Raw genomic sequence first — 19,744 nt, 5'->3', positions numbered from 1 at the left:
AAAGACTTTTTATAATGATAAGAGTCAATTCACCAGGAAGATAAAATAATTAAACACACATATGTACCTAAAAACACAGACCCAAAATATATAAAACAAATTCTGACAGAAATGAAGAGAGAAATAGACAATCTGACAATAATGGTTGGAGATTTTAGTACTTCTTCTTCGGTAATGGATAGAATAACTACAAAGTGGAAGCTTTAAACGGTAAAGCAACTAGAACTTGCTGATATCTATAGAACACTCTACCCTACCAAAAAATGCACATTCTTCTTGTGTGTACATGAAACACTCTTCAGGATAGACCATATGTAACACTGTAAAATAAGCCTCAATAAATTTAAAAGGGCTGGAATTATACAAAGTATGTTTTCTGACTGCATTGGAATGCAATTAGAAATCAGTTACAAGGAAATTTGAGAAATTACAAATATGTGGAAATTAAACAACACAATCCTAAATAAGCAATGGGTCAAAGAAGATATCACAGGGAAATCAGAATATGCATTAAGATGAGTAGAAACAAAAACTCTACACATCAAAATTTATGCAATGTGGCTAAAGCATTTCTTCAAGGGAATTTTGTGTCTGTAAATGACTATATACCCAAGAAGAGTAAAAATATATGTCTACACAAAAACTTATACATAAATGTTCAAAAGCAGCATTATTCATTATAGACAATATGTGCAAACTATCCAAATATCTATCAACTGATGAATGGATAAATAAAATGTGGCATATTTATACACTAGAATATTATTCATCAATAAAAAAGGAACAAAGTACTGATACAAGCTTCAACATAGATGCGTCTCAAAGATGTTATAAGTGAAAGAAGCCAGTTTCAAAAGACCACATATTGTACAATTCCGTTTATGTGAAATGCCCAGCATAGGCACCGAAACAAAAAGCAGATTAGCAATTGTCAGAGTAGGAGGAGGGAGCACCAGGAATAAAGAAGTTGCTGATAATGGGTATGGGGTTTATTTGGGGCGGGGCGGGGGGAGGAGTGATGAAAGTTTTTTAATAAAATTAATGATAATGGCAACACAACTAGGCATACATTGAAACCTACTGAACTATACATACTAAAAGGGTGAATTTTATGGTATGCAAATTATTTCTCAATAAAGTTATAAAAATAAACGAAAGACTGAACAAAAAATACATGTGGGGAGAACTGAAAAGAGATGAAAACATCTAGTTTTTAGAGCTAGAAAGCAGCTGGAGGAGAGTAACTCACTTATTAGAGAATGCCGAATCATAAAATAATAATGAGAACTGGGTCTATTTAAAACTCAGAATCATCAAAAGATACAAGAATTCAGCATCTTGCATCGATGTAGCAATGACTTCTGGAACTGAAGGTAAAAGTGGACATAAAAATAACAGTGATTTGACATAAAAGGGGTTGGAAGGGAGGTGTTTGAGAAGCAGTTAGACCCTAATTTTTCCTCATCCAAAGCCCACAATAATGAGTGGCTCCCCACCTCCACCTCAGAAAAATAATGGAAGTTTTATTCACTGGATCTGTGAATGCAGAGGATCCTTGGATCTAGTATTCAATGACCTTCTGTTAATGGCATGGCGATCATATAATAGACATTTATACATTGAATACTGAATGCCAAAACCTCTAAGCTCTTCTCGACTAGGTTCCCAGATCTCTGATTGCCTGATTGTTATTCTAGGCAGGAGATTAGAAAAATATTCTCTGTGGACCTTGACCAGTTTAAGAGAAATGATCAGTTTCTTCTTTAGTATCCTTGATGAAATCCCAGTTGATACAATAGTTGATATTAATATTTGGAAACAGTAGTCTAATGAACATAAAAAAAACCTTTTATTTCTCTGAATTCAAAACTCTTTCTCCATATCAACTCATATCAACAGAAATATATGATACTGGATTATGTTATCTTTGCAAAATTTTACATAAGTGACCTTGGTTTCATCTAAGACTTGGGTTTGGCCATCATGAGTTTCTTCTGTCTGCCTCTGTCCATCTCTGTCTCTCTCAGTTGTCTAATATTATTGCACTATGCAGACATCTAGAGAGGGACTTGATTTTGTTGTCTTTTTATCATAGGTAGAAATATAGCCCCTGAGAAATCTTTCCTGACCTCATTCACCCATCAAACAAACACATTTTGAGCTTCTAATAGGTGTCAAGTTCTTCTCTACTTATAAGGCATGCATGTTAGGGTCTTTGGACTCCTAGAAAATCATAATTAGTTTACCTTACAGTTAACAAAGAGCAAATACTGTTTTTTGAAATAGTCTTATTTCTCAGAAGGCAAGGATTTATCTTATTAAAACTATCTATTAATATAATAGGAACAATAATAGTACAACAATAATAAATACAGAACTCCCCGTAGATCAACTCTACACATTTTCCAAAGAATTTCATTTAATGAAAATAGAATATCTAAAATTCCTATCATGTTATATTTTATAAAATAAATTTTAAATCTTGTTGGTTAATGTGACAGACCCCGATTAAGGTTAAACCTGTGTGACTGCCATGCAGGTGGGCAAATTGCACATACTGAAGGAAACAGACCATGTCAGATATCATCGTTGATGTCTGCACGGGCACCAGACGCAGACTAGAGTTGGCAGCAGAAGAAACCAATCAAAATCTCAGCTGCTCTGGCTCTGAGCCTCTCTCTAACCTCTCTTCCCAGGAAGAAGGACCAGCCTCACCTCTGGCTTCAACTTTCCCAGAGATGGCTAGGACGGGAGAATGCCAACTCCCTCTCTAAGGTGGGAGAACAGCCAGTTATGGACCGAAGAACCCTAGTAGTCAAAGCCTCTTCTAACACCAGTTTCCTTTTCATTGAAATACCTTATTGGCTCCATGCTTATCATACAGAATGATGTTTGCTACACAAGACAAGAACTGGCAACTTCCTTCTAACAGATCCTGGAAAAGGAGTTGGGAAGCTCTGATTTCCTCTTGCTTTCATCCGAGACGTTGATTTGCATATTACTTCCGTATTACCTGGAACTTCTGGCAAAACATGAACTTCTTAATGGGCTAGTTTCTTAATGGGATGTTCACTTTGAATGGTTTTATATTAGCACTTGGCCAGGAATTAAAGGGGCCTGGAAAGGAGAAGGGGAAAAGAGGTGGGGTGGACCTGGGGCGAGCAAGAATAGGGGATAAAATGTGAGGTGAAGAGCATCTGCAACGCATCCACTGTACTCCCCTTCCGTCTCTGGTGGCTTTTATCAACTACCTTGGCCACGCCCTCCCTCCCCTCCTTAGTCACCGCTCCACACACAAGAAGTCCTGTGGGAGGCCGATTTTCTAATCCCCTTCCAAAACAACCTCTCGGGGTAAAATAAAATAAAGGAATCTTGGTCGCATATCTGATATAAAGTATCCTCTGAAAAAACCTTAAAACACATCTCTTGTTAAATAAAATAAATTAATTTTTATAAAGAGCATAAAAAAGTACGCTCTTGTTTATTTTATATCTAGCATAGTTCTGTGAGGATTTTAATTATCATCGTCATCATCGTCATCCTTATTATTATTATTAAGCCTGAATTTTAATAAACTCAACTCATGGTAAAATAATAAACTTTGGTTTGCTCCCTTTTTTGGTGAGGACCATTTCAACCATATTAATATACTTTAATTTTAATATTCCCTTAGAAATATGGCAGGATTTTCTTTGTTGAACTATAAATCTACTTCTACCTACATATTTGTATTAAGATGGAATCTTGACTATTCAAACATAATAACATTACAATTCTTCCTAGGGCAAGAGAGGAGTGTTTTAGCAAGAATAAAAACTGTTGGATCAGACAGATTTGCGAATCCTAGCTCAATCACTCAATAGCTAGATTACCTCGATCTATTTAAACTCTCTGAGAGTCAGTTCCCTCATCTGTAAAATGGAATTAAAATCTGTTTACTCCTTTGATTGTTTTGAGGATGAAATAAGAATATAAAGTGCCTTGTTTAGTGCTTGAAACCCAGGAATCTCACTCAGTACAGGTTTATTCCCATTTCTCAAACCCGTCCCCCATGCTGACCCCTCTGTGGTGATGATGCCAGTCTCTGGCCGAGAGATGGCACAAAGCCGTACACAAAGAATCCTTAAAAGAAGTAATTATTTAGTTAGGGACATATGTTTTGTGTCAGCGAACTATAACTCAAGGCAAAGTGCATTAGGGCCCATGCTAAAGGCATACCCAAATTTATGGGAGCACTGAAGAAGGAATTCGGAGAACAGGGTTCTTGGAGGAGATGACAGAAGAGGTAATGACTGAGCTGCGACCTTGAAGGATGGATGACTTTTGGCAGGTGGAAGGAGACCGGAAGTGGATTCCATGAAAAGACAGCAATGTCCGCTCAGAGATGTAATGTCGGGGTGGGCTGGGGGTGGGGGGATGGGGAGCGCTGCCGGGGAACGCTGAGTACCCCGATCTATGCAGCATTTAGGCTGTGGGAGAGGAAGAGAGGCGATCAGGGTAGACTGACGCCAACATGGCATTGACCTTGAATTCAATCCTAAGGAGATTCCCATTCACAGACAATGAAGAGAAATGATTAAAAAAAAAAATTATGAGCAAACACTGCAGCATCCTTATGGAAGTGAAAGCTCTCTAACAAGTGTAGGGTTTATATCTATAGAACTTAGCATCGAGCAACTGCCCCCTTCATTTGACAGTGGATAATACCAGGCTTCACGCTATTGGAACATACTCAGTCAATTAAGAGAAGTACTGATTGCCGGCTGCAAAATATCCCCATGGTGCCAAAATGTCTGTGGAGTGGGTGGGGAGGGGGAGGGAAGGTGTGATAATTAAAAGAATTGTTACTTGCGATGTCACAGGAGCCAATGTGTTAACTCTGCATGCTGGGAAACTAGAGTGCTCCCAGCTGCCATGGGGAGGGAGGATGTGGTTTGATCCCTGGCACCACTCGTTGGGACAAGATGAATCACAAATGTGTTAATAGTGAGGTTCTATGTCATAATGTGCCAGATGGAGGTGGTTACATCTCTGATTGATTGCCTCCTGGCCAAGACAGGGGTTTTCCAGAAGGCGAATGTCTCCAAATTGGCATTGGAGCTCTAGGGATGAGCAGGTCTTTATTTTGGTCAACATGGACCTGCCATCCTCGACTTTATGAAGTGTGGCTACCCCTAAGACACGGGCAGCCGGAACTAGCATGGAGTGAGGACCGATGGGCTGAGGGTATGATATATGGAAGACACAGTTTTGTGCTGGACAGAGCTCTAGCTCAGCCAGGCTGTTCACGGATCTACGGATGCACCGAAAATAAGGGGGCGGGTGGGGAGCTGCAGTAGAATCCTGCTTGCGAACAAATTAAATAACCAGAGAGAGAGAGAGAAAAAAAAAAAAAGAGAAAAGAAGAGAAAGAGCAGGAAGGAAACGCTTCCCAGCCCCAGACACCAAATCCCCATAGCAAATGAGTCCGATGCCAAACCGAGGCCACCAGGCGGAACTACAGAGCAGAGCACTGAGGGGTGACCTTCCCGCCGGTTCCCTTCCATCACCCCGACTGTAACCACCCAGTCCTTTGTTGCGGTTGTTTTTTTTTCCCCCCAGTGCAAGCTTCCAACTGTAAACAGCCAACTACAAGGGCAATAACTGTGGCGTCCTACTGGGAACTAACACAGCCTCTCCTGCAGGCGTGGGGTCCTAATACAGGACAGTGAATAAAGCTTCATTACAGAACAATGGAGTTAGCTGCCAGAGCCTACGGATTTGAATAAACAACAAATAAGCAACATCTGCTCCAGCATATGTGTATGGTAAAAAAAAAAAGTCACAAAATAAAAGAATTTGTAAATGCCAAAAGCAACACTAAACTGCCAGTGCTATTGTAGAGTGAATTTTTAATTGCACATGCAAAGAGGCAGGCTGTGGGTATTAGTCTCACATATGTCTTCTTGCTGCCAACCTGGGAGTATAGATGAATTTAATTAAATAAGGATTATCCCTTCTCCCCAGTACAATTACTTATTTATAACAATGATAAAATTGCCTAATAAAAAAATTGTAATATTTCAGAACAAGCCTAGAAAACACACCCTGCTTTCCGTGTAAGTCGTTCAGGGCTGTTTGAGCTTGAGTGTGTCTTTTAAAATTAAGTCTTTGCCTATTGCCAAAAAAGAAAAAAAAAAAAAAACAAACAGACAACAACCCTTATCATAAAGCCTGCCGCAGTTAAACAGCCGGGGACGGCATTATGGAGAAATATAAAGAAGACACAGAGCAGCACGGGAATTGGCTTTCGTGGGGTGTGCAGAAAATTAAGCAATTGGACTCAAAATGAGGCCAGGCGACTGAGCCAAGGGGCAGGGCCACTGAGACCGGTGCTCCACCAGTGTCCTGGTCCTAATCTGTCTTGTGAACAGGCAGTCAACGGCGAACGGTTCATTTTTGGCTATCCTTCCCGTGTACTAATTCCCTTAAAACAAATAACAGTACCCAAACCGAATGACAAAAAGGATGGGTACTCCAGCCCCTTTTCCCAGTGCCCGAGGAGTCCATTTTTACCTCCAAGTTAGCAGCCCACATTATCAGGTAATAATCCATGAATGACACCGTAGATGGCAAAGTGGATTCATGTGTGCGAGGTTAGTACAGAAATCAGTATCTTCTGAGTCTCATGATCTAAGTTTTTTTTTTAACCTGAGCAATTTTGTTGTTTCAATAGCTTTTCTGCACTGGAAGTGAAGGCAAGCACTAAGAACTTATGAACTGGAGTATTTTCTCAAGGTCAATTCAGAAGGTAACCAGAAACGAAGGACAGTCAGGGGCTCTGAGGTTTGTGGCCATGGGCAGTTACACAATCATCACTCTACCTCAGTTTCCTCATCTGTGCAATGGGAATGATGAAAGCATCTACCTCTAAGGGAGGATTCGATGAATTAATACAGATTAGGTGCCTGGAACTGCGCCTGACACAGAGTAAGCACTCAAAAGTTGCCAAGAATTTAAAGGGATGCTTTAATTTAGCAAGGCACTTGAGTCTGTGCATGACTCTTTTCTGGATGATAGCAGCTTTCAATTCATCCTGTCTTTTTCTTCATGACACTTAATCGTACTCTAATTCAATAATTAATTGTTTTCTCCTAATACTTACAAGCTCCATGAAGCCAGGTTCTGTTTTGCTTCCATTTGTATTGCCAGCACCTAGAACACTTTTTTGTAGGTACAAGTCCTCATTAAATATTTGTTGAATGAATGACTTCAGTATGGAAGGAAGACTAAATTTGAATTCAAAAGATCCTGGCTTCCTTTTGTTACTTAATTTGTTGATGTCTTATCTCTAAAAAGGAAAGAATAGTGCTACATTAAGTCATGTGACTGAAAACGCTTGAGACACTGCAGATCTGTGTTGACGTAAATTATTAATTAACATGACCTGCTCTCTAATAATAATTGTAATTGATCGGAATATACAATTAATGGCAGAGTCAATGTATATTCAGGTGTAGCAGCTTTTTGAGAATTGCTAGAATGTGTGCAAAACCGAAGTAAATGAAGTCTACATTACTTAGGACTAAATGCAACATGCAAAAATAAAACGCCCATTCATAGATTCGAAAGGAATATACAAATTAGATACAATCCTAATTTACAAATATTGACGTGCATGCCAGTAAAATCATTAAAAATACCACGTACTATATTTTCAGATAGTCATTACAATCTGCCCACAATGTGTTAACTGTTTCAAGGTTAAATCACCATAAGTTAATTAGAATGAAAACTCTCCTGGCTAAGACAAGAGAAGCCCAGATGGTGGCATGACCAATGTGGGGAGGCGACAAGTTAGTATGGGGTCTCAGAAGGGTCAGGCACTGAGCTAGGAATGGGATGTCGAGTAAATAAGATGATTCCTACCCACAAGCAGAACATCATTTAGCATAAGACAGCAAATAGTTACAGTTTCTCCAGACAGTCCTAGAGAGGTGACATTTACTAAGCAAAGCCATAGCATAAGTTTAGAGGTGACAGGTAAGAGAAAATAAAGGAGGAAGAATAGAGAAGAGACTGGAATTTGTCTGCTTAAGAAAGGAGAATGGTCCATTTTTGATGTCCTTGTAAATTAGTACACCAGCGCCTTTGAGAAAACCCAGAAAAAAGAGAGAGCACGTGAAAATGAAGGTGGGAAATTGGAAGAGAATAAACAGTATCTAGTTGAGTGGTAGCTGATGATGAAAAACGCCAACCAGGAGATAGGATATAAGAGGAATCTCTTCAGAGTTACCTTTTCCAAATCTGCTTTGGAGCAAAAATCTTATTAGCAAAGTCTTAATCATTTAGCTCTCGCTAAATCCCCAAATACACTCAAATTGTAAAAATTAACATTTAGGATTATTTTCGTTGCATGATTATTCTGTTGGACAAACTAAAAAATGGAGATAAGCAAAAGAAGGAAAAACCAGATGCAATTCTATCATCTAGGGAATGTCATGTCAACACTGTGATATCTCCCTCCCTCTCTGTCTCTCTGTTGATTGACATATTTGCATGTGTGTGTGTGTGTGTGTGTGTGTGTGTGTGTGTGTGTGTGTATGTCTCTGCATGTGTGTGTGGAGGCGTAAGGTTACATACTTGTTTTGAAATTTTAAATTTGTACAATATAGAAAGTAAAAAGAAGAAAATAATATTACCTTAAACCCCTCACCCTACTATTAACTGTAGTTTATCTCATATGTAATTTTTATGTGTATTATATAGATTATATATGCAATTTTACATCTAAGTGAACTAAATTATTCTTCTGTAGGAATGTACACTTTATTTTATAACTTGTTTTTATCTCTTAACTCTAAGTACTCTAAGTTTTTAACCACTGTGGCATGAAATACCTGTGTATTCTCATTTTTAACAACCACATGATATTCCATTTTAGGTAGCATTATTTATTTAAACACATTCCTCTACATTGGATATTTAGACTAGTTCTAATTTTTCCACATCTCTTTATAATTGCCTTAGGATAACTTTCTAGAGGGTATACACAGGTCGAAGGTAAGTTCAAATGCAAGGTTCTTGTACACATTGTTATACTGCCTTCAAAAAACCATCTGTGTTATTGACAGCATGAGATTATTTCATCTTTAAGCCTCCAACAATTTAATAACTCATCTGTCTATTTTAGTGTAATTTAAATTTGTATTTCTTAGATTCTTGCTGAGGTTGAAAATTGCTTCATTTAAGTGATCTTATTGAGGAATATTCCTACTTACATCTTTGTTTTTTGTTAAATTTTCTCACATTGGGAGATATTTCACATACATAAAAAGTATAGAAAATAGCACAAGACATATTTATTCCTTGTAACCATCCACCAACTCTATTAAAATGTGATATTTTCCATAGTTCAGATTTTTAAGAGTAGAAGCCTTGGGTTTATTTCATTCCGATACCACTTTCTCCTCTTTTCCTTCCTCCTGGAGTTAACCAGGATCCTGAATTTGGTGTTAATATTTTCTCTTGAATATTTTTGTGCTTTTACTTTGTACATGGATTATTAATATACAACAGATATTGCTAAGGCTCCTATGTAGTTTATATATTGTATGTACCCAACTGTAAATTGTTTCCTCTCACCTTATATCTGATATAATATTTGCCTGCATTTAAATCACCATTATTTTATTGGAAAAATTTTGCATCTGTATTTGTGGGTGAAATTTATCAACTTTGTGAGCCATTTTAGTTGTATTTTGATATTAAGTTTTTCAAAAATCTAAAAGGTACTGGAAAGACTTACAAATGCTTACATTATTTGGAAGATTTATATAGAAGAGCAATTATATTTGAAAAACTGAAAGAATCTGGTTACATAACAATTTCATTTTTTTGTTGTCTTCGTTGGTTATCGTTTTCTTAGAGTTTTTATAAATTTAATTTTTATTTGTTTCTCTCCCTATGGTGTTTGTTTTTTTTAGCTTTTCTATTATGTTATTTTGTTAATTTTTTTTGGTTTTAAATATAAATGGATACATAAGTATTGGTACTATAATACCAATATGAAATTTGGTAATATAAATATATATTTTAAAATATCATCCACATTAATTATCTCTGGTTGTAATTGCACTAATTGAACTGAGTTTCTTTTATAATTTAAAATTGAATTTTGCATATCATATCATTTACTTTCTATATAAGTGGTTATACGTATGTCTTTAATTTTGTTTTGCCTATCTAATTTTATTTGTGCTCATTTCTCTCTTTTATTATTAGACAGCTTTGTCTTTTTTCTACATTCACAAGAACACTACTGCTTAAATTTTACTCATCAAATCACTTGTTTTTGGCTTCCCACATTATTAATTTCCACTTCTTTATTAATCTCTATATTTTAACGATGATTTTAATGATGATTTCTTGAGTCAAATACTTAGTTTTTTTGGTTTGATAATGAAAGCACTTAATGCTATGAATTTGCCTCAGATTATTGCTTCTGTTCCAATTCTTCAATTTTATATGAAATGTTCAGTATTATTCAAAAGAGCCACACTTCGAGTCTTAACAGCATATTCTGTTTTCTTTAGGGTGGAGGACCCAGTTCCCAAGTCCTGGATTTGGTATTTTGTTTTGTTTGTTTAGAGGAGGGAAGTGCTATTCATATTTTATTATTGAATTCAAATATTACTGTACTGCTATCTATGGCAAAGTGACATACATATACTTTATGTGTGAGAGTGTATGTGCATGCGTGTATGTGTAAGAAATCAATAAAATAATCTCTGCATTTACAAATTATTTGATATTTTAATAACTATTCAGAGAACGCTGGCAAAGAATATTTATTTCAATATTTTTCTATTAAGTGCATGTTATCAATTATAATATTAATATCTTTTCTATCATTTTTTGTTATTTCATGCTTGACCTGTAATAGATGAGGAGAATATTACAGTCTCCTAATTTGGAGAGAGATGTTGGTCAAAGGGTACAAATCTGCAGTTATACAGGATGAGAGGTCTAGAGATCTAAGGTACAGTATGATAGCTACAATAAATAATACTTACTGAATACTGGAAATTTCCTAAGAGAGATTTCAGGTTCACTCATTACATACACATAAAGGTAATTATGTGAAAAGATGATATGTCAATCAATTTGGCTATAGTAATTATTTCACTGTATATATGTACATCATACCATCATGTTCTATGCTTTAAATATATATAATTTTCATTAAAAATTTTTTAAATTAAAAATTAAAATCACAAATGTTTTGGACTGGTTGCTATGGGAAATGGAGCAGGGAATTAACAAAACAAAATTTCCCATTTTTATTGTGTCAATTTCCTATAGTATTGCCAGAATTTTTTGCTAAGTAGTGTTATGAAAATAACATATGCACATGGTAACGAAAGAAAAGTAAAAGATACCAATTAATTTAAAACATGTGAGTTCCCCGTCTGTTAAGGTACCACCATTATACATTCTTTCAGAAGCGTTCTGTGTATACTTCCCCCTCAATAGAAACAGATACACTGTTTCAATACAAGAGGAATCTATATAGAATCCTTTACACATATCTTTTACCCCCTTGTTTAACAACTGTATATCTCTGAGACATTTCCATGTCAATACATAAATATCTGCCTCATTTTTGAAAATAATGTCTGAATCCATTTTAATGTAAAGATGTAAATAATTGCTTAGAGAAAACATATTTTGGGGCACTTAAGCTGCCTCTAATTATTTGTTATTACGAACATTCTTGCAGTAAAAATCTGTGTGTGCATGTTTGAGTCTATTGGTAAGCCCAATTCCAGAACTGTAATAGTTGCATTAAAATTGCAGACATTTAAAATTGTGTGACACAGACAAATTATACTTTAAGTAATTGTGACAATTTAACTCCAATTAACAGTGGCGAATGTTTGTTTTACATTTTTATTATCATCAGATATTGTTAAGTCTTTAAATATTTGTTGATATGATAGGTGAGACAAGTGTTATCATTATTGTTTAGATTTGCATTTCTTTAGTTACAGGAGACATTGATCATGTTTTACCATTTTTATGGAGTTTGTATATTTCTTCCTTGGACTGCCTCTGTATTGTCTTTCCTCATTAATCTAATAAGATCTGTTGCTTTTCTCATTGATATCTAGGGACTTTTACAAATTTATAAAATCAGCCTTTATGTAGTCAATATTAATTACTTGGTATGTAATGATTCATAATTGTTAAACATTAAATGAGGTTTATGATTTTCATTAATTTTTAAAAGTCTTCTTTTTACTTTAATATTTTCTTTTACCTTGAGGCATACTTCATTAGGTTTTACTATTATAAGCCCTGATCATCTTTATATCTTTTCATTCTATTTCCAACATTTACAATACTTTGTTGTAATAAAATAGAATTTAAGCCAATAATTATTGTAAATTTTATTTTTTATCTCGTTATGTTGTAATATTTTATTTCTTTCAAAAGTTTTAATGATAATTAACTAACTTTAACTGTATTTAACTGTATTTTTTTTTACTTGAGTTCACCTTTTCCATACCTTATTTTAATTATTCTAGAGTATTTTGAGTAACATCTTAATCAATCAGGACATTGTCTCGGATGGGTGGTAAAGAATATACTTTAGGAGTCCTTCTTTGAGCATGAATTTATGCTGCTCTGGTATGTAGAGGAGATGGATGGTTATAAAACTGTTGGTTCATATTTTTCCACTTCTAAATTATGTGTTTATTAGTTTATTCCCATCTGTCATTTAGTGATGTTCATGAGATGTTTGAATTTTTTTTTTTTTTTTTTTTACTTTTTAAGTAATCTGTATTTTTCTGTCTGGAAATTTATGGATTACTCCCCTCCGCATCTTTTCCTTCTACTTCATACATTTTACCACAATATTTAGATGTTCTTATTTCATTGATGTGCCTGGACTTAATAAAAACTATTTTTGTTGCAATATTTATTTAATCAAAGTATTACATACACATAAAAAAAATCAGATACTACTAAAGACTATATAGTAAAAAGAAATTTTTCAAAGGTCAAAAATGCTTTTAAACCTTTTGATTTGTGATTCTTCTGGTTATATAATTTACTTCTAAATAATATGCTTTCGTCTCCATTTTTTTACTTATTAATAATATATTATTGAGTGTTTACCATGTTCCACCCTTCTAATCTCCTTACATGAATTACTTTATAAATTATATTGCTATTATTTTACATATGAGAAAAATTGAGTCATGAAAATATTGACTAATTTGCTCTAGATCAGCTTTTATAAGCAGTGAAACTCACCAGAAGTTCAATCCAGGTCCGTCTGATTCCTTTATAAAAGATAAGTTTCCTTAATTTAAACTGCTATTCCAATCTTTTTGTCATCTGTGTATGTACATATGTATATATGTATGAATGTGTATGTATGGATCGATCGATCTATCTATCTATCTATCATCTATCTATCTATCTATCTATCTATCTATCTATCTATCTATCTATCTATCATCATCTATCATCATCTACCTACATATCAGCTATCTCTCTCATCTATCGTCTACCTAATCTATCCAATCTGAACATTTCTCTAAGCCCATCAGCTTTAATCAGTATTTACCTTCCTGCTAAGGTGAAGACATTAGTGTCCTGTGTTGAATACTTTCTAATTGCTTCTCCGGATGCACTTTCTCTTCCATCAGCTCTGTGTTTTTGTCTCATATGGACTAAATAATGAGCTTCTTTGATCTCCAGCTTCAGCTTGAGTCTGGCCACTGGAGATTGGAGGAGAGGAAGAAAGGGAGTTTGGTGTATTTACTTCCCCACTTGCCTCCACTGCATGGCTGCCTCCCTCTGCAGACAACAGCTTTCTGTACAGTTATCCACTCCAGGTTGGAGCCACTGCTCCCTCTTCTGCCCACATAGCCCTAAGAGTGGTAATTTGCCCCTGATGTTTCTGAAGCTAGGATTGGCACCATCCATTGTTGGTCTTGCTAAAGCTTGTTCATACTTTTGTGGAAACCACTCCTCAGTCACCCGGGTTGGGGCCACCTGTTTGCTTTTCGGAGGAAGTCTCTATCCTTCTTCAGACTTCCCATCTAACACTTCTCAACAATTGTATTTCTACCTTCAAAATGTCCACTTCGATGATATTTCCAATAAGTCTCCCTGTTTGTCTCTTTGTTGATGTTCAACGCGGAAAACCAATCGACCACATTTACATGTCATGGCTGTGTAAATGTAACTCACCGCAAGGTCACTAATTTGATCAGATAGCTTTTCCTTTTCTTCACGTCCACTGTCATCAGATGGTATTAGATACCATTAATTTTAAGACTCCCATTATTTATGTACTACTAAAAAAGGAAAGAACAAAACCTCTACCAATTAAATTCTGACCCGCCATCAATTGTAACATGTATCCTGATTTCAATGAAAAAATGTTCATTTTATAGTTGGTGAAATATAGTGGTCAACTCCCCTTGTGTTTCTGGCTAGTTCTTGAGAAGCTTCCAACTTGGAGTCACACTCCATTCCACAGACTGCATTATTATTCTCTTGCATGAGACATGTGTCTTCCAACTGCAGGGGAGCCCTTTCAGAGTTGCGTGGTGCAGTATTTAAGGCTGCAGGCTCTCGTGCTAGGTGGCCCGAATTTGAATCCTGGAACCCCTTTACTCTCTGTGAGACTATGGAAAGTATTTAACCTCTCCATGTTTCAGTTTCCTCATCTCATAATTAGGGATAATAATAGTGGCTACCTGAAAGGTTTGTCTCGAAGATTAAATGATGTAATGATTGTGAAGCACTGTCACGCTCTGACTGTGTTTGTTAACTATAGTGAGGTTGTTCCGTGAGTGGTCTCCTTAAGGGCTCTTACTGCTTCCGGGTTAGGCTAGCACCTTGAATCCTTCTCTAAGTGGTGGAATGAGAGAGCAGATGGGCTTTAGTGTTCACTAATGAAATAGCTTCTTCAGTGTCTTCTTTCTCTCTGCAACGTGTCTCCTCTTTATATACACAACAGGCTGAAAAGGTTCAAGACTTGTGAAACTGGGTCCTACAATTTCCTTCGAAAAGTTGCATGTATTGATTTGTCACACATTGACTTTGTATCTGATATTTATCTGTTTTAGAATTCAGTCAAAACTAAGATGCAAAGAGTAACTCTAACCACCTGTTGCATCTATACAATATTCCTTGAATCTGTCTTCCTTGACATTTTGCTTATTATATTCATTTCTTTTTCCACTCAATTTTTAAATAATGTCTCACACGTCTCCTATTTCAACAATCTAGTTATTTTCCTGAAGTAGTCAATCTGTCACTTACTGTCTTCATTGTATTTTTTGAATTATATTTTAATTTTTCTGTTAGCATTTTGCTATATATCTGCAACTTGTTTTGGTGGTTGCTTCATCTCCTTAATTTTTCAATCTACTTAAATTTAACATTGTACCACTTCATGTAAAATGGAGAAGCCTTATAGCTGTATTGGTCCATTACCAACCTCCCCATACTCCATGCTATAACTGTTATATGCATTACATTGACATATGGTATAAACACCACAATTCACTGTCCATATTTAGTTGGAAGAACTTCCTGTAACACTGTTTGCAGAGCAGGTATGCTCATAATGTCATCTTAATTTTCTTTTATCTAAAAATGTCTTTATCTTATGCTCAGCCTTGAAAGGTACTTTTACTGCATATAGACTCCAGTTCACAGTTGTTGTTTTATAGTCTCCTTGTTTCCACTGAGGAGTCTTCAGTCATTCAAATCTTTATTCTCTTGCATGCAATATGTAATTTTCCTGTAGTGCTTTGAATATTTTCTCTTTATCTTTGATTTTTATCAGTTTGACCTTGACATCATTTAAGTATAGTTTTCTGTGTATTTATCCTACTTAGAAATTGCTGAGCTTATCGAATCTGTAAATGTAAATCTTTGAGCAAATTTGGAAAATTTGCCACCATTGTTTCTTCAAAAAATTTTTTGGCCAAATTCTTTCTATCCGTTCCTTTCTTGACTACAACTGCATGTATATTTGACCTTTTGATATTGTCTCACAGGTTCTCAAACTCAGATAATTTTTAAATATATATTTTGAATGTCTCTTGCCCCCTGTACTTCAGATTGTTGGATAATTTCTTTTGATATATATTAAAGTTCATCAAGTCTTTCTTTTCCCACTTTATATCTGCTAGTTAGCACATTCGATAAATTTTGTTTCAGAAATTATAGCTTTCATTTATAGAATTTCCATTTTATTCTTTATTATAACTTCTATTTCTTTTTGAGATTTTCTATTGTTTGATTCATCGTGAGCGTATTTTACTTTATATCCTTCAGCATGATTATAATAAACTCTTTAAGATACTGATCTACTGATTCTAACATCTGGGTTTTCTCAGAGTTTGTCTCCATTAATAGCCTTTTTCTTGAGCATAGGTTATATCTTTTTATTTCTTCATATGTCCAATAGCAAGCAAGAGAACTGGCCGGACTCAAACTCCAATTTGAAATATTAATTTGCTTCTTTTAGCCTTAACTGAGATTCCTGAAGTCTTCTCAAGCATATATAATTGAAGAATTGGCTAGAAATTTGGGTAGATTTCATACTCAGACTGAGAATTTTCCGCTCTGGCTCTCTCCTTTCTGAGATTTCTTTCCTCACTTTCCAACTGTTCTCATTGGCCCAAACTGTCTTCTGATTCTCCTAACTAGTAAGACTGTTGATTTCTATAATTTTTTTTAGAATGGTGTTAATTAGAGTCTGTCGCCAGGCTAAACGACTTTTAAAAAATGGGAAATTCATCCAGTGCCATTCCTTTTTTCCAAGTGTTGAAATCTTCTCCACTATCTGTCTACTTTTGTTCACTCTTCAGTAACTTTAGATAGGAGTTTTAAAAATATTTCACCCAGAGTTTATAGTTGTCTGTGGGAGGGTTGGTCTGTTAGGGGTTACTTCGTCATTATCAGAAGCAAAAGCAGACATTGTGTATTTTATATGAAAGAAATGTTTATTCATTGACGACTGTTCTCTTACATAGATGCAATGTCTTCATACATCTCACTGAAGATGTTTAATGATTCTTTGTAGTCATTCTTTTATAGGTAAGCCTTTCTTCTGAATAGTCTTTTGATTGTGAACTGCTAGGTCTTATAATAATTTTGCTGAGTTTGCTGATTTTACAAGGAGACAGGGAAGGTATGTCCTGTCCAATTTCAGAGAGATATGAGATTCTTTTAGAAATTATGAACTTAACGTGTTAGTAAGTTCAGCAGTGGACTTGTCTCTTTAATCCCCAGGTGACTTCTTCCTATAGAAGTGTCTGCAGCCTCACCCACGGTGTATCCCACATCCACAATAAATTCCTCAAGGATTCTGGAATATGGATGACTGGATCACCCCACTCCCTTTTTAATAGCATTGTTATATATTTCCTTCTTACATTTATAGTTCTTTGTCATTTCAGTGACAATTTTTCAGGGGTTAAGGGAAGATAGTATATTTGTGGCCTTGGGTACCCATCTTTTATAAGAAGTAATTTTACTCAAATCCACTTAAGAAAATGCTTAAATATACCTTCTCTGCTAATATTCAGAAAATTGTGCATGAGTAGATAAAAAACAGTCTTTAAAATGTCTTTTAACTAAGTTTTAAAGGTATTTGAGGAGTTTATCACATGCCTTCATCTATTTGTGTTTACATATATGGCTTCAAACCACAGTTTTTATCTCTTGTAGTTCTATAGGTGGACTCAGCTCAGTGGTTGTCGCTTAGATTTTCTCATGCAGTTGAAGTCAGATGGCATCTGGACTGGAGTCATCTGAAAGTATGATTGGACTGGACATCCAAAATGGCTTATTCACATGAGAGCTCATTCAGGTTGTCCACCAGAGTGCCTACATGTGGCATCCCCATGTGGTTTGCGCCTTTCACAATATGAGGGCTAGGTTCTCAGAGGAAATATTTCAAGAGCCAGGAAGCAGACAGGTGAGTTAAGGGCTAGGCTCTGGAAGTAGCACAGCATCACTCCTGCCTTATTTTATTGGTCAAAACAGTCCATGTGCCTTTAACTTTTGAATAAAGTCACTTTTTAAACTTTGAGTCAAAAATTATTATATGTAATTATATAGAATTATGTGTAATTCATTCATATATATGTCAAAGTAATAATTTCCCCTTTCTCCATTAATTGAGCCAAAATTTATTTATCTTTTTCTATCCTCTTGTTTTTTGTGTCAGCAACATTGTTTGTTTGTTTGTTTGTTTGTTTTAATTTTCATTATGGTGACATTGGTTTTTCTGAAAATAATACAATCACATTTGTTTTAACTGTAATTCAGATTTTCTTTATTAGGCTAATCTTCACCCATCTTATTATGCTCTTTAAATGTGAGATTAAATGTAGACGAGTAGTCTTGCCTAACTTCCCAAATCATTTTTTGGAATGATTGGGGTGACTAACATGATATCGGCAAACCTCTTAATTAAATGTCAAGGAAAGCAGCTTCTATTGGCAAGGGGACCTCCAGCTTCATTGAGAAGCATTCAACTAAATGGAAAACAGATGCTTATTTTTGTCTTATAAACCTCAATGCAGGTTATGTGATAATTACTTCAAAGAGCAGGATAACAATTTATGTAATCAGCAGGACCCCATAATTACTAATGCATAATTTCTAAACAGCATTTAGCAAAATGAGGCCTATATACATACTTAGTAATGAAAAAGATGTGTTTGACACCACACTAAATTAAATTAAAAATTTGCATATTTTCTTCCAGGAAATATACCAGCTTCAGCTGCTTTATTTTGCTTCACTAATCCCTGTCTAGTTTTAGCTCTGTTATAGGATTATGGAAATGCTGAATCACAGTGATGGCTGAATAGGAGCATAAGAACCATGAGTAGAGAAAGACTTCCTTCTCTTTTGTCTAGAATAATTTAAGATCATTCTAAGAGATGATTTGGAAAGTTACATCTCCGTAACTTGTTTTCACTGAGAGTTTAATATGAAGGTCATTCAATCACTTAATTTAGAATATAAGTGCTGACAGAGAACTTAAAAATTATCTGTACTTATCTCTTTGTAACAGGTAAAAACAAAACAAAACAAAACAAAAAAAAACGAGGCCTCGTCAAATAATATGACTTGTGCAACATCAAGCAGTTGGCAGTAGAAGAAAGAAAGTATTCAACCAATTATCCCCAGTCCTGTGTGAAATCCATTCTACTATCCTGGTCGGATTATATAATGTTAGACAAACCACTTTACTACATTAGCCCCAATGATACTAAACGTAGTTGTATTAAGTATTTTGAAATTTACATGTATATTTGCATTGCAAGTAGGTTTTTAATAGTAGTAGATAGAAATAGTAATAGTAGACTAGTAGATAGTAGTTGTAAGTAGGAATGGCATTGCCTAGCAATAATTTAAGTTCAACATATTAAGAAAGTTGAGTAGTAGTTATTTGCATTCACTTTTTGACAGATCATTGGTGAAATCGCACACCTTGATGAATTCTTACCTACAGTTCCTGAACTCAGGTCAAGAGGATTACCAATCTCTTCTTCAAAGCTCTGGACCTGAGACACCAAAATGCATCAATCTTATTATAAATGCTTTCATAATAATATACTTCATTTATTTAATCAACATACAATGAGTGCCTGCTGGCTACTGCTATGAGGATTAAACATGACTTCCAAACTCGGACAGTTTATAGTCTGCC

General features: G+C 35.3%; 1 protein-coding gene across 1 annotated transcript in view; it reads right to left on the bottom strand.

Moving 5' to 3' along the window:
* CCDC129 (coiled-coil domain containing 129) overlaps window positions 1–19,744 on the bottom strand; it is a 94,421-nt gene that overhangs the window by 41,228 nt on the left and 33,449 nt on the right. Inside the window, exon 11 of the mRNA XM_023532038.1 lies at window positions 19,541–19,598. Coding sequence (XP_023387806.1) covers window positions 19,541–19,598 — 58 coding nt within the window. The remainder of the gene's footprint in view (window positions 1–19,540; window positions 19,599–19,744) is intronic.

The sequence above is a fragment of the Pteropus vampyrus genome, unplaced genomic scaffold (genome assembly GCF_000151845.1).
Source record: "Pteropus vampyrus isolate Shadow unplaced genomic scaffold, Pvam_2.0 Scaffold75, whole genome shotgun sequence".
Lineage (NCBI taxonomy): Eukaryota > Metazoa > Chordata > Mammalia > Chiroptera > Pteropodidae > Pteropus > Pteropus vampyrus.
This window is presented reverse-complemented; position numbering and strand designations above follow the sequence as displayed.